Here is a 16,118-nt window from a genome sequence, read left to right on the forward strand (position 1 = left end):
TTCCGGATGTTTAGATGGAATTTCTTTTAAATTAATTTCATCCCATTCGTTCTGGTCTGTCCCACTGGGGCAAGAGAGAAGAATTCTGCTCCATCCTCCATATGGCACCCTTTTAAATACTTGGTTATCAGATCCCCTCTCAGTCTCCTCTCTAGGCAAAACAGACCAAGCTCCCCCAACCATTCTTCATATGTCTTGGTCTCCAAACCCCTCACAATCTTTGTTGCCCTCCTCTGGACACGTTCCAGTTTGTCAACATCACTCTTCAACTGGGGTGACAAAAACTGAACACAGTACTCCAAGTGAGGCCAAACCAGAGCAGAATAAAGTGGTACCATCACCTACCTTGATTTGGACATGATACTCCATTTGATACAGCACAAAATCCCATTTGCCTTTTTAGCCACTGAGTCACACTGTTGACTCATGTTCAATGTATGGTCTACTAAGACTCCTAGATCCTTTTCGCACATGCTACTGCCAAGACAAGTGTCCTCCATCTTATATTGGTGTATTTGGTTTTTCCTACCTAAATGCAGAACTTTACATTTGTCACCAGTGAACTTCATTTTAAGCTAGTAGTTCCCTGCTTGTGTAACATTCCATGTAGATTTGAGATCTTCTCATCTTCAGATCTTGCCATCACACCAAGTTCTGAATTTATGTCTCACTCCCCCTTTGTGTTTAGTTTAAAGCCTCTTCACCAGGTGTGCAAGGGTTCTCTCAAAAATACTTTTCTGTCCCTTGTGAGGTGCACGCTGTCTCCTGATAATAGCCCCTCATATTGACATCCTTGACCATGATCCAGAAATCCAAACCGTTCCCGTCGACACCATTGACGTAGCCAGTCATTTACTTGCATAATTTTTCTCTCTCTTCCTATGTCTTGGCCACTTACAGGAAGGACCCCCTTTAAAGCAATTCATGCTTGTAGCCACCTCTATAACCACTGGTGCTGAATTCTAAAGCTTTCCTTTTGTTCTGAGTTTATTGCCGATTAATTTCATTGTATGCCTCCATTTTCTAGTATTGTCAGGGAGGGATAAAAAATTATCAGTACCCACTTTCTCTATGCAACGAGAAAGGGTCTATGCAACCCATGCAATAAGCAGTCTTCTTTTACAGATGGCTGTGGTAGTGGCCATCACTACATCAGATGTTTGTGATTTCCACAAATTCATTCTGTGTTATGTGAAGGAATACTTTCTTTTGTCTGTCTTGAATCATCTGCCCATTAATTTCTTTGAGTTTGATCTCTGAAAATAATGAAACAAAAAGTTGATAGTACCAGTTCAGTTTGCATTATCTCCCCCAGTCCTGATGTATGCTGGTTTTCTTGTGTCAAATCATGATAATTCCTGTTATATAAGCTCATCATTACAGCTGAGACAATCATGCCAACATATTTCCCCCCCCCTCAAGGAGAACAATGTGGAGAAAAGAGGTGGACTATTTGGCTGTGAATCAAGTAATAAACCAGTCTCTCCTTCCTGAGCCAAATCTATTCTGCCTATAGCCTTTGTGTACCTAATACATTCATTCCAGCCTGCCTTGAAATTTAATACTACAATTTCAAGAATGCTTCTGATAGTGACTAATTCTAGTGTGCGAGTATGTGTGCATGTATTAGATTCCAGAAGGGACTAGTTCTGATACAGAAAGAAGGTAGTATTTAACTTGGTTGTTCTTCAAATATTTATTTTATCCATGTACAGCAAACTGTATTTGGCGGTGGTGTGTGGTGTGTGTGCATTTGTGCAAAGGTATACCCAAGCAGGGCTTGTCGTAAAATCTGAAACTGTGTTGATACGGATAATTTTCAGACTACAGAAATTTTTATAAAATAAGGAGTTTTTCCCCATGATTATGCAATTCTTTCTGTTTTTCTTTCTTCAGCTAGTATTGCCAGAATATTCCATCCATAGCCTTTTCTGTATAATGTTTCTGTGTGCTCAAGAATGGCTGACTCTTGGCTTGAATATTCCTCTGCTTTTCTATCACTTTTGGAGGTAAGTCAAAATCCTGCTGGAATGCTCACTAACACCCCCCCCCCCCAAATTAGCAGGCTGCTGTCCCTTTTCCATACCCCTTCTAGCATCCAGTACGTTTAGCAGCTGTATCAACCAGAAATAGAAGAGGTGAAGGTTTTCATTGCATGGAAGGCTGTATTTTGTAAATTTTCACCTGTCAATTCACTTTAAAACGCACAGAAGCTTGATTCCAGGAAAAGGAGACAACTCTAATTCCAGCATGTATACTTACAGTGGTGGACTCTAATAGGCCTATTATGCACGGCTGCCGAAACGGCGATTTCGGGTCACATAGAAAACGTGGAGGGGGAAGGAGCGAAGCAAACTCCTTATGCATGGGACGGGACATAAAGGCGGCAAAACCCAGAGTAACCGATTATGCACGCGGCGACCCTGACGCCGCTTCTGGTTGCACCCCAGTCACCCGGAAGCTGCGCTTTCTTCCACGTTTCGCTAACGCGGCTTTTTCGGCGGCATGCATCGAATCTGCAGCCAGTTGCAGCCAGCTCCGTGCATTATCGGTGATTTTAGTTGCCGCCATTCCACCCCGAATGTGAGCTATTCCCCCTGTGCATAATGGGCCATATGGAGAAATGGGTTTAATTCCCCATTCTCTACATGCAACCACCTGGGTGGCCTTGGACTGATTCTGATGTAAAGTTATTCCTTCACTGACCAGAAGAATGTGCAAAGGAGGTATTAAAGTGGAATAAAATCTGTGGTTCCTGGCAAATATATGAGGAAGAAATGGAGGTAGTGACAGATTTTATTTTCCTGGGTTCCAAGATCACTGCAGATGGGGACTGCAGCAAAGAAATTAAAAGACGCTTGCTCCTGGGGAGGAAAGCTATGGCAAATCTAGACAGCATCCTAAAAAGCAGAGACATCACCCTGCCAACAAAAGTGCGTCTAGTCAAGGCTTTGGTCTTCCCAGTTGCAATGTATGGCTGTGAAAGTTGGACCATAAGGAAGGCTGAGCGTCAAAGAATTGAGGCTTTTAAACTCTGGTGCTGGAGAAGACTCTTGTCAGTCCCTTGGACTGCAAGGCGGACAAACCAGTCAGTCCTAGAGGAGATCAGCCCTGACTGCTCTTTAGAAGGCCAGATCCTGAAGATGAAACTGAAATACTTTGGCTACCTCATGAGAAGGAAGGACTCCCTGGAGAAGAGCCTAATGCTGGGAGCGATTGAGGCCAAAAGAAGAAGGGGATGACAGAGAATGAGGTGGCTGGATGGAGTCACTGAAGCAGTCAGTGCGAAGTTAAATGGACTCCGGGGAATGGTAGAGGACAGGAAGGCCTGGAGGATCATTGTCCATGGGGTCGCGATGGGTCAGACACGACTTCGCACCTAACAACAACAACAACAACAAAATCTGTGGTACAGAGGGGTGGAAATCGATGATCAGGAATGCAGTATCCTACTTGTTCATTTTTCCTTCAGTAGCTTTGTGAGTTTTTCCTTCTACTGTAATATTTCTAGTGTAAATGTTTATTTTGTGACGGAAATGCCTTATACTGGAATTCAGTTTGCATTGTAGCAGCTTTATCAAAAATGAGAAACAATGAACAGGTTTAACATTAACTTTTCTCCTGTGCAACTCAGAACCCAAGTTGGATAAAAATACTATAAAATACCATAAACGTTTGGACAATCACAGAGATTAAAAGATTAATTATTATGATGATTTGTGACTATTGTAAGCAGAATACTGCAGATTCTCTCCACATGTTCTCTTCTCTTTCAGGTATTTCCATTGTCCAGCAGACAGTTCTGAGTTAGCATATGACCCACCTGCAGTAATGAATGCAGATACCTTGATCTACTGTCAAAGAGAGGCCTGGTGCAAATTAGCTTTCTATCTCCTCTCATTCTTCTATTATCTTTACTGGTAAGCTTTGTCTCCTCTTCCCCAAGGAAGCTGACAAGGAACCTTAGAACAATTAACAGGAGGAAAAAAGGTGTGAAATGGGTATTAGTACTGCAGCTGAAAACACATTTGCAAATAATTAGCAGGGCATATGACTTTTATATGCCTTTGTGGATTCTCCCATTCTTTGTAAAGATATGTGACAGCAGTAAAATGATGAAGTTTATATATGACATTTTCATTGTCATCCTAAACAGAAATACATTGAAGTAAATGGGCATATTTCTCTTTAGGTATGTAATGTATGTTTTAATATTTTCTCCATTGGCATACCCTTTTGTGTTGATTCATGCATTCACTCACACCATTTTTTATTGGGAATAGTTGCTGCAAGATGAATTTCCCTCAGGTTTCACACTATAAAATACTGTATGTCAAATACAAAAAAGATTATATCATGAAATGCTGAAACAAGGAAAAACTACAATTTTATAACTCTAGCTTGTACCTCTCCCTGAGAGTTAAAATGGGACATTTCCTTTCTTGAAGCCTGCAGAAACCAGTGTTATGGTATCTTTCTCAGTTTCCCTTAATGTCTACATTTTAATTTAAAATTCCTCTATCTGCTGCTTACTTCTATATGAACTGTCAATTCCACACTCCACCAAGTGTGCTTAGCTGGGAGAAAATCACTTCGGGAAATGGGCTACAGAGAAGTTAGCTATGGGGAGAATGATCTAAATGTTTAAATATAGTTATAGTATTTGTATGCCCAGTTTTCTCCCAAGCAACTCAAGACCCAAGGTAAAAGCCTCTTGTGGCGCAGAGTGGTAAGGCAGCCGTCTGAAAGCTTTGCCCATGAGGCTGGGAGTTCGATCCCAGCAGCCGGCTCAAGGTTGACTCACCCTTCCATGCTTCCGAGGTCGGTAAAATGAGTACCCAGCTTGCTGGGGGGTAAACGATAATGACTGGGGAAGGCACTGGCAAACCACCCCGTATTGAGTCTGCCATGAAAACGCTAGAGGGCGTCACCCCAAGGGTCAGACATGACTCGGTGCTTGCACAGGGGATACCTTTACCTTTACCTTTATTTGTATGCCCAGTTTTCTCCCAAGCAACTCAAGACCCAAGGTAGATAGCAACATAAAATACAATAAAACAGTGTACAATAATAGCAATTAAAATGATCATTAAAACAATAAACATAAAATTTAAAAAACCTACATTAATACAAATGTCTAAATCAGCCCTTCTTAATCTTTTTACCCCTGAGAACCCTCTGAAACATTCTTCAGGCTCTGAGAAACCTTGAAAGTGATGTCAGCAGGCCACACCTCCCAGCCACATCCCTGGAAATCACATGTCTCCAGATATGACATCATCAGGCCACTCCCACTGCCCAGGAAGTGATATAAATATTTGGGAACAGATCCATACATGTACTCTGGGCCAGCTAGCAGTTTGCTCTTCTGCAGGGCTTGTAAAATGGAGCTCTTCCGCCAGGCATTTGGTTGAGGTTGGATGGTAGAACATCAACCAGGCCCCTCCTCTGAGCACCCCACTGTAGATCTGAGGTGGCATATGTAGTACACTTTGTACAGGAGGGAATGGTTTGGTGAAGGTGCGTGGATTGTGTTCTTTGTTTTAACTGTTGTTTATTTGTTGTGAACCGCCTTGAGCCGGATGGCCAGGAATGGTGGGTTATAAATGTAATAAACATAATATAAAAACTAAAGGAAGCCTGCCATGGTGCCTTCTGGATTTTCCCTGTGGAAGGAAAGCAGTCAATATTCAGAAGTGTAAAACAATGGCAGAGACAGAAGCCCCCAGAAATATTTTCAGATGATTTGGGAACAGAACTATACCTGTATCTTTAAATTAGGCTTCACAGTAGTGCCCAAATTTTGGCTTGTGTAGTGTTCAAGCAGGCTCTGGTGTGGCTGCACATGGATTCTCCCTCAAAGCCCAACAGCAGGAATGTCATGATTGATAGAACCTGATGCTTTTTTGCTTTTCTCAGGGATGCTAGGATATCATGCCAGTGTGTAGGTCAAGGAAGAAATTGGAACAATGCCACTGACTGGCACAAGCTCCAGAAATGCAAGGTCTCCACTTAGATTGTGGCTGATCTGCAAGGACACAGTAACAGGGAGTCTGTACACAGAGAGATATTAGAACACATATCTGCGTTAACTGGCTGTGCTGAGTGCTGCAATGGCCAGCAGCCTCAGTGGAGTGAAACGTACCTCTTTAATGTGAAACCTGTGCTTGATTGTGGCTGCACATATAGTGTATCCATAGATGCACCTTGGAAAGGCAGATGTGGAGTTCATCCTCAACTGAGAGGAGATGCTTTCTTTCCTTATGTTTGATGTTTGTTAAGCAAAAAAGCTTGCTCACACATGTAGGAAGTTAAAAACTGCAGCAAATATTCAAGGCCTTCTGATGAACTGCAGGATACTTTTCTTTCGCAGAAATCCAGAACTCATCCATGGGCAGAGTACATGAGTTTCATCTTGAGCGAATGATCCAACTGCAGCTCACAAAGTTCTTCCTCTTCCTTCAAAGTGAGGTTCTCTAGTGCAGTGGAAGTTGCAGAGAAAGGATCCCTCACCCAGTCATACATGTGTGTTGAAAGTGAAGGAAAGTATTGTTCAATTTTGCTCTGCAGAATTTCCAGGTGGTGACAATTAGAAGGAGTAGTTGTAGCAGTAGTAGCAGTAGGTTTTTATATGCTGCTTTTCTATACCAGGAATCTCAAAGCGGCTTACAGTCGCCTTCCCTTTCCTCTCCCCACAACAGAAACCATGTGGGGTAAGGCTGAAAGAGCCCTGCTATCAGTGTTGTGACGATCCCAAGGTCACCCAGCTGGCTATATGTGAGGGAGTGGGGAATCAAACCTGGCTGCCAGATTAGAAGCCACTGCGCTTAACCACTATATCAAGCTGGTTCTCACCAATTAGATGTGAGACCTTCTGGTACCCACTCTCACTCTGAAGCTCAAGTAGCTAATGAAAACATTTCAATATTTTCTTTTGTGACATGATTTCTCCAAAGGGTCAGTTTTCTTTTGAAGCCAAGAATCTTGTCACTTGATGTCAAAATGTTTTCTCCAGTGCCTTGCAGAGACTTTTTCAGCTGATTCAGGTGATTAAAAAATATCTGTAAATAGGCAACCATTCTACATCTTCCAATCAAGCAGCAAATTGTGGAATGATATTTTCTCAAAAATGCTCCTGCGATTCTTCCCCCTGTTAAGAACTCTTCCTCTGCTGAGCCACCATACTTCTTGTGTAGCAGGAGAGTAATGTGCTCTTTGTCTGTGTTCTCACACAGTTTTCAAAACATTCTCGAGTGCAGCAGTCTTTATTTGATGAAATTAACCATTTTTGTTGCATCATCCAGTACTTTTTCCATTTTATCTCCAAGGGCATTTGACACCTGCACCACTCTGCTAAGAAAACAGAGTGTTGTGACAACATCAGGACTTTCTTTTCTCACAAGGGAAACAACTTTTTATGGAGCCAACCAATGACAGAGCGTCATCAATACAAATGCCAACACAGTTCTCCCAAGACATGCCTTTTTTCTTCGATATGAAAACAAAAGGTGGAATACATCCTGCTCCCTGGATATCTCTTGGAGTTCTTTGCAACAGAAAAAGCTGTCTTGAATTGCTCTACCCTTAACAAATCTAATAAATGCCATTATATGGCATGTTCCTGAATTCTTCAAACAAAACTTCTTCAACATCATGTGATGTAATCCATGTGCCAACTTATTCTGCTGTTTGGTAGTGGAATCTTTTCAATTTCCTGTGCTGCTTGTGGTCCTAGAAGTGTTTCCACTATCATTTTACATGCTGGCAGGATTAAGATCTCACCTACAGTGTGACTTTTCCTTTGCTGTGCAATAAGTTCTACCACCAAATAGATTGATTCTTGGGCTTTCTTACTGACTGCCACTTGTTTTATAAGTCTCACTCTGTCTTCTGTGATTCCAACAGCCGCCTAAAATACTTAGGACCTTTTTTTTGCCATTTGACTGTGATATGTAGTGAAATGTCTTTTTAATCTTGCTGGAAACATTGCTGTGTTATCAAGTTTTTTGCCACAGATGAGGCACAGATGAGAGCTTTCTTCCCTAACCCATGTGAAACTGAACGATAAGTAGTTCTCACTATAAAACAGGACTTTTCTGGGAGCCCACCACTGCTGGTAGATGCCTGAGAATGACATGCTTCAATATCATCTACATGCTGATCAGCAGAATCTGTTATAGTGCTGTCCTCTTCTCTCTCACATTTCCTCTTTAGGTATCACCACATAGGGCCCTCAGCCATGATCAATGTTCCCTGTAGACAAGTTTATATTTTCAAAATCTGCATTGCATCATGCCAAACACTGCCAATTTTGGGGAAACACGATAATTGACCAGGAGTATCTGTTAGTGGCCCAGAACCCTTGCTCTTACCAGCAGCAAGACGGAAGGACTCCAAGGTCTGCCTGCTCTGTAGAACAGCTGGAATCCTGCAAACTGGAAGAGACAGAATGGCAAGTAATTATTGCCATTTTTTTGGAAACATGAACATTGACCAGGAGTGCAGGTTAGCAGCCTGAATCCCTTGCACTTACCAGCTGCAAGAAGAAAAGACTCCAAGGTCTTTCTGTGCACTAGAACAGTCAAATTCCTGCATAATACAGAAAGAAAGAAAGATAGATTCACTCACACAGAGACATTTGAAACACTGCCTCATAAGACAAAATAAAGAAGGGACAGTAGTACAGGTAGGATGCAATAATGGCCCAAGGCACAGCATTGAGGGTACAGCAAGGCGCAATATCAGAGTAGAAGTCATGGCAGACAGGCTGCAGAGCTAGCATTTGGACTTGTGCAGAAGAAGTAGAGTGGGCTGACGCATGCCGCTCACCCCCACCTCTGAGGTCTGAAACGTCTTAGAGCTGCATCATTTCCCCACTTAGTGATCTCCGCTTCCTCAGGGATTGCCCCCCAAATCTCAAGATATGCATTAGAATGTCTTCATGGATCTATTTTTGAAAGAATCTATATATTTTGCAGAGTTCAGAATTCTGAAGCAGGCAGCTGCTGCCCCCTTGCACATCCTCCCTAGCTCCCATCTCTAGGGCACAATACAGGGTAGAAGGCTGTAGCTACGTGATTATCCGCCCATCTGCTAGTCCCCAAACAGTCCCGCAGTATAGGCCGCCGGCCAGGAAACAGGGCAAATGGTGGCATTTGAAAGCCCCCAAATATCACTGCAACATAGGCCATGGGCAAGGGAAGGAGGCAAATAGCAGCAGCTGTGGCCTAATTGCCCCCCTCCTAAAAGCCCCCAAATGGCCCTGCAGTGTAGGCCATGTGTCAGGGAAGAGGGCAAATGGTGGCAACTGCAGCTTGATCACCCATCCCCCTGCCTCAAGGCCCCAAAATGGGCCCATGAAGGCAGTTGTGGCAAATTCACCCCTCCTGCCTGAAGGCCCCAAAATGGGCTCACGAAGGCAGCTGTGGCCTGAACATCCCCCACTACCTGAAGGCCCTAAAACAGGTCTGCAAAAGTGGTTGTGGTCCAATCACCTACCTCGCCACCTGAAGGCCCCAAAATGAGCCCACAAAATGAGCCCCTACTACCTGAAGGCCCCCAAACGTGAATATATGGTGATAGCAGCTATAACTATTTATGCAGCAAAATGGAAATCCAGTGTCTGTCCAAGTTTAAAATACTGGAATAATAAACTGTCTGAATATACTGTAGTAGCATAATTGACATCATATCTGAAAAATGTAATCAGTTTCAAAATTCCAGGAAAGATGGAGAGAAACAATGAATGGGAAAGTTGAATGAGAAACAATTTAAGATGAATGTGAAATAATTGAAAAAAATTAAAATAGTACATAATTTTATAAAGTACTGTAAATTGAATTATAAGAATTTTAATTTTTATCATCTCTTTAATATGTGATATATGATGAATTTCCATTGTACCATTGTGGTATAATATTAATGATCATAGTTATAATGTTAATTTACTAAGCTGGATATGTGGAAGTAATAAGATTTATTAATGTGGAATAAGTAGTAATGATGAAAATTAATAATAAAGCAGGAAAATAGATTGTAATAAAATATTTTAAGTAAGAATTAGTAATTATTGTTATGTTACTGATGAGGAGATGGGAAACTCTTTGTTCTTTGCTTATCTCTTTTTAAATTATACAATGTACAATAATTTTAAAATTATATTATTTGATATATATAATTCCCATTTTTCTGCTGGTCTATCTTTTCCCCTTTAAAGCTAAAAAATACTGATTAAAGAAATATAGTAAAGAAGAAAATAGGTCATGAAAGTCAAGCATAAAGTGCAGATGGTGATTGGTTCAAAAAGTGGTTCTGCATGCTACAAAGGGATCCTTTCATTCTGTTCTGTTTCTCTTCATATTCAGCATGATCTACGCTTTAGTGAGTTCCTAAGATCATCATTAAAGACTGGAAACAGCTAAGGATGCAGAATAAAGACAAGCCAGTCTACAGTGATGTTTAGCACATAAGATGCGGCCAGGAGATGGAGGCTTTGAATCTGACAGCTGTACAGATGTAAAAAAAAACTTCCTTGGGAATAACAGTTAACTGCAGAACTGGAGTAACATAGAGGTGATAGACTGCTGAGTAAACTGTTTCTCTCTTTTCTCTGCATTTTACAGCCTGGATTTTTGAATCCCAGCACAAATTAAATAAATGCGACTATTTTACCACATTAGAGGAGGCCACATATAAGGATAACTTTATCTGCATGTTATGGCAGCAAATGTTTCCATAGCCATTCTTGCCTGAGAGGCTGCAAATCAAAATGGCTTCCTACAGAAACTGTGGCCAGAACAGCTGCTTTTCATAGAGACTTTATATTCTCTGTTTCTACAGCACAAGTATTTGGCAGAGAAATGTGTGTGATTCATATTACTTTGAGTATGAAGAGAAGAACTACAACTTGACAGAAACATTCAAAACAGACTCCCAGCTATTCCTGTGGTTGGCTTTGCATTACACTCCGCTTGACTTTAGCATGTTCCTGCTGGGCTGAACTAATTCAGTGTGGTGCAATCAAATAGTACTAGTGCATTTCATATGATGGTAAACGTATGTCAAGCATCTTGTACTATAATGTTCCTCTAACTGGAGGAAAAATATACTACTAGTAACACACATGAAGGAATAATGTAACAGAGTATTGTATAACCTAAATACAAACTGTAAAGGACCACATTCCTTTGGCCTGCAATCTTATTATGTGGCTTCTGTTGTATGATTCAACTGAGTCTAAGGTTACTAGAGCTGTTCAATTATTTTCTTGTATAGTCAATGGATGTTGTAGAACATAGTAATAAATTATGACTTTTTTAATTAAAAAGAGACTAATGCAAGTTTTACACATTCATTGGAGATACGTTTCTGGAAAGATTAGCAAAGATGAACTTTATGTATTTGTCATGCATTTACATACAAACGTTACCTATCTTGTTTAGATGCATACATTTTTAATAGTTTCAAAGGGTAGTCGTTTTGATCTCCAGTAGGAGAACGAGATTTGAGTCTTTTAATGAAGGGAGCTTTGATTCTTGAAAGCTGAGCCCCAGAAAACCTTGTTGGTCTTTACGGTGCTGCTGGACTCCAATCTAAAACATTTTGTATGTGTATCTGGGAATGTTGGGTTAATGTTAGTATTTTCAAGGTGGTAGATTTTACAAAGTTTTTTGCAATACTTTTTAAAAGTTCAAAAAGTAAATTAATTTCCCATATTCCTTCCCCTTTGCTCATTTGCTATCACCAGTATGATCTTAGCTCAAAGACTCAGCAGGCATATCTGGCCAGCAGGAGGGAGAGAGTAATCCACACACTGTTGTTTCAGGAAGTCTTCCCCCACAAGACTTAAGACTGCAGTCCTCACTATCCTGGGAGTATGTCTCAATGGATAAAATGGAACTGAATTCTTAGTAGTCATGCTTATGATTGTTCTCTCAGGTTGCACTCCTATGTATACTTAATTACAAGTAGAAGCCACTGAATACAGTAAGGCTTTTCCTAAATAAAAATACATCTACAATTAGCTGTATGGCTAAATGTGAGTGGGTGAAGAGTGAGTTCACTGCTGGCCATCGGTGCACCATATTTCACTCACAGCCATACCACGTCTTTGCCAGTGTTGTACAGTTAGAGAAACATTTGAGTAGATCCTAAATATAAATTGATAAATATATTGATCGTTTTATTTCACTGAAGCTGCATGCCCTAGGTCAGGCTTTCTCAACCAGGGTTTCGTGATAGGTTTCCTGAATGGATGAAAGTTAATTTACACATTTATCAGTGATAGGACCATATATGGTCATATCGACCCATCCACCCCTTTCCCATTATGGCTAATGATGGGTTTGAAGGGGGAGGAAAGGGGAGGGGTCCCTAGTGGACATGTACACAGCTATGCTTCCCAACCATATTCTACATGACCATACCACTTCCGAGGGTTCTTGAAGCCTGAAGAATATTTCAGGGTTTCTCAAGTAAAAAATTGAGAAAGGCTGTCCTAGAGACTGGCATTAATCAGAAAACCATCATGTTCAAAATTGGCTGATTGAATCCAATCAATTGGTTTCCAAATCTAGTTAATGAAGAACAAGTTCATCATTATTATTATTATTATTATTATTATTATTATTATTATTATTATTATTATTATTATTATTATTATATTTATTTCTCGCCGTTCCCTGGGTAGGCTCGTGGCGGGTAACAATTATCTTAAAAATCCCAATTAAAACCCCATTAAAAGACATTAAAAATCATAACATGACGGCAGCCAATCACAATCTACTCCCACCTGCCAAGGCGATAGAGAATGGGGGAGATGATGTATATTTCATGTATTAGTCATGTATTATGGCTGCTGCATAGAGACCTACAGCTATCACCAGGGGAATCACAGCATTTTTATATTAATGCATTAGTGTATTTGTTGATTATGGACAAAATGATAATTTTCATAAGGTGAAAATTGTCCACCACTTATATAAGGTCAATACGAATTACTAAAACACTATAGATGATATTCACTATAGATGATATTCAGCAATATCAGCAATATCAGTGTGTGTTAACCCCCCCCCCCGCCAAAACAAAAATAACCCACATTTGGCATACCTTATTGAACGGAGAGGGAGATGAGATTCAAGAATATTATCAATGTGAGCTATATAGTTCTCTAATTTGTAATAATGAAAGTTTGCATTTATAATTGAGATCACGATAAAAACAATTTCGTTTTTGTTTGTTGATGACACTGTTTAATTAAAAAGCATTACAAATGATTTTTTTAAATTACGAATTATTATGAATGATATATACTGCTTACACGGGTGGCTCTTCGTGTTACCAACAACTAGACAGATCTCTGAATGCCAATATTAAATCATGGGCAATAAAGCAGATGAATACATCTATCTTATTTTGGGGGCAGCAAAAAATATATTATGAAGAGAAAAAATGAGAGTGTCATCCTGGTTCGTATGTGCTATTGTAGCAAGGAGCGCTGTACTGCCTATCTTTGTGTTCTAAAAGAAGATATTGAGCTTCTTCTAATATGTCTTCTTTTGCAGGTGCTCATTTTTACTTTTGTGACCAAATCCAATACTCATTTTTACTTTTGTGACCAAATCCAATCATGTTGTGTTACATGAACAAGCCTGAATTTTGCCACATTAACAAATTCTGAACCAAACAACACAGCCTTGTACCATTTGTTCCTGTCACCAGTTTTTATTACTTGCCTTTATCTATGTAAAGAAGTCCCTTGAAGTGAATTTCCCACCCCATTTTCCAGCCATTCTGGAAAAACTATGTGCAAATGTGCAATGTTGCACTAACATTGAATACAAAGATAGTGTTTCATTTCAAAAACAACAAATGAATGCAATTAATAAAGTTCTTGGCTTACAACAATTAGCCACTTTACTGTAAACTTCTTTGAATTGTTTTCTGAATGCTGGTGGAGAGCTAACCTACAGAAATCTCAGGGACGACAGTGTGGCAGGTCCTTGACCAGGTAACTACCAGACAAACAGCATATATAAGGTGGAGTTTATAGTGAAATCAAACATTTTTGCACTAGACCAGTGGTTCTCAACCTTCTCAACCTTCCCTTTAATACAGTTCCTCATGTTGTGGTGACCTCCAACCATAAAATTATGCATCTGTTCTTTCACAGAAATTGAACTGAAACTGACTAATAGTGTGAAGATCCATTGTTCATGATTACATATAAATTGATTTTTTTCCGGGGTTTCTCAGTTCAGTTCTGCCTCTTGTCTCACCATGCTGATCTCGCTCTTTTCCGCTGCTCCAGACAGACGAACACTCTAGCTTGATCTACCCCGCAAGGCTGTTGTGTGGATGGCACTCCTCCAGCCAAACTGCTTGCCCTGCCGTGACCCCTGTGAAAGGGTCGTTCAACCCCCAAAGGGGTCCCGATCGCCAAGTTGAGAACCACTGCACTAAACCCAATATAGAATCATAGCTGTCGCCAGAATTTACTCTCCAAATTTTGAATTAGAATATGAGAGTTTTTATTGCTTCAGACATTCTGCTTTTTTTTTTTTTTTTTACAAAGGATGCATTTCTAAGTGGAAGAGACATTAAACCCATGTGCACATTATCATGTATATGCTTGTTTTATGTGCTGAAAGGCAATATGTACTGCAGACTTTTGAAAATATTGCATTCATAATTACTGTTTGTATACTCTGGTGACACAATTACCTTGCAATGTATTCTTCTAAAAGTCTGTCAGACACATTGTTGCATCAAACCTGAGTTGAGTTCTTGCAAAAATATATTTGGAAGTTAAATTTCACATCAGTTCCTAAGGAATATTTCTGTTGGCTTCAGTGGACTTTGAACCAGTGCTCCAAATTGTCCATAGGCTATGATCTTAAACTTTATGTGGGAGGGCTGTAGCTCACTAGTTCAGCATTTGCTTTGTACACATTAGATTTCAAGTTCAATCCCTAATATCTCCAGTTGAGAGGACCAGGTAGTAGCTGAGCTGCCAGAAAGCTGTTGCAGATCTGAGGTGACAATACTGACTTTGATGGACTAAGGGTCTGATTCAGTATAAGGCAGGTTCACGTATTATCACGTTTTATGCGCTATAATAACTTGGAAGAGTCTGTGTAATGTTTCTGAGCAATGTTTCTGTACTCTACCAGATAATTACCTTCACTTGAACAGTTTATAAGTTGCTGAAAATTAAGGAGAAAGAAAAAGGAACACTTGATTATGAATAAGAAATATGAATAATGTCACTGTGTGTTAAAAACCTTGGGTGTTCTGTTTCTAAATGTAACAGAAGATGGAAATAGAACACTGAAAAAAACAACTTATTCTGAACTAGGGAAGAACAGGTGGAAGTTGGATATATGAGCTGGGTATAATTTATCTTGTGGATTGTAAACTAAACATGAGCAGGCAGTGTGATGCAGCGGTAAAAAAGGCAAATGCCATTTTGGGCTGTATCAACAGGGGCATCACATCAAAATCACAAGATGTCATAGTCCCATTGTATACGGCACTGGTCAGACCACACCTGGAGTACTGTGTGCAGTTCTGGAGGCCTCACTTCAAGAAGGACGTAGATAAAATTGAAAGGGTACAGAGGAGAGCGACGAGGATGATCTGGGGCCAAGGGACCAAGCCCTATGAAGATAGGTTGAGGGACTTGGGAATGTTCAGCCTAGAGAAAAGGAGGTTGAGAGGGGATATAATAGCCCTCTTTAAGTTTTTGAAAGGTTGTCATTTGGAGGAGGGCAGGATGCTGTTCCCATTGGCTGTAGAGGAAAGGTCACGCAGTAATGGGTTTAAACTACAAGTACAATGATATAGGCTAGATATCAGGAAAAACTTTTTCACAGTCAGAGTAGTTCAGCAGTGGAATAGGCTACCTAAGGAGGTGGTGAGCTCCCCCTCACTGGCAGTCTTCAAGCAAAGGTTGGATACACACTTTCCTTGGATGCTTTGGGCTGATCCTGCGTTGATCAGGGGGTTGGACTAGATGGCCTGTATGGCCCCTTCCAACTCTATGATTCTATGATTCTATCTCAAATGCATTGTGGTTATAGGGATTTATTTTATTCTGAATTATGAAAGGATCCTGT

General features: G+C 40.4%; 1 protein-coding gene across 6 annotated transcripts in view; it reads left to right on the forward strand.

The window, feature by feature from the left end:
• Positions 1-13,911, forward strand: part of CNIH3 (cornichon family AMPA receptor auxiliary protein 3) — a 112,348-nt gene extending 98,437 nt beyond the window's left edge. For 3 of the 6 annotated variants that reach the window (XM_077340569.1, XM_077340605.1, XM_077340614.1), the window contains 3 exons: positions 1,897-2,009; positions 3,777-3,920; positions 7,329-13,911. In XM_077340569.1, coding sequence (XP_077196684.1) covers positions 1,897-2,009; positions 3,777-3,920; positions 7,329-7,434 — 363 coding nt within the window. In that variant the 3' untranslated portion in view covers positions 7,435-13,911. Of the gene's footprint in view, positions 1-1,896; positions 2,010-3,776; positions 3,921-6,373 lie in introns of all 6 variants that reach the window. The other 3 variants (XM_077340596.1, XM_077340579.1, XM_077340588.1) reach the window with 3 other exon arrangements.
• The last annotated feature ends 2,207 nt before the right edge of the window (positions 13,912-16,118 follow it).

This window comes from Paroedura picta, chromosome 1, assembly GCF_049243985.1.
Source record: "Paroedura picta isolate Pp20150507F chromosome 1, Ppicta_v3.0, whole genome shotgun sequence".
In the NCBI taxonomy this organism is placed as follows: domain Eukaryota; kingdom Metazoa; phylum Chordata; class Lepidosauria; order Squamata; family Gekkonidae; genus Paroedura; species Paroedura picta.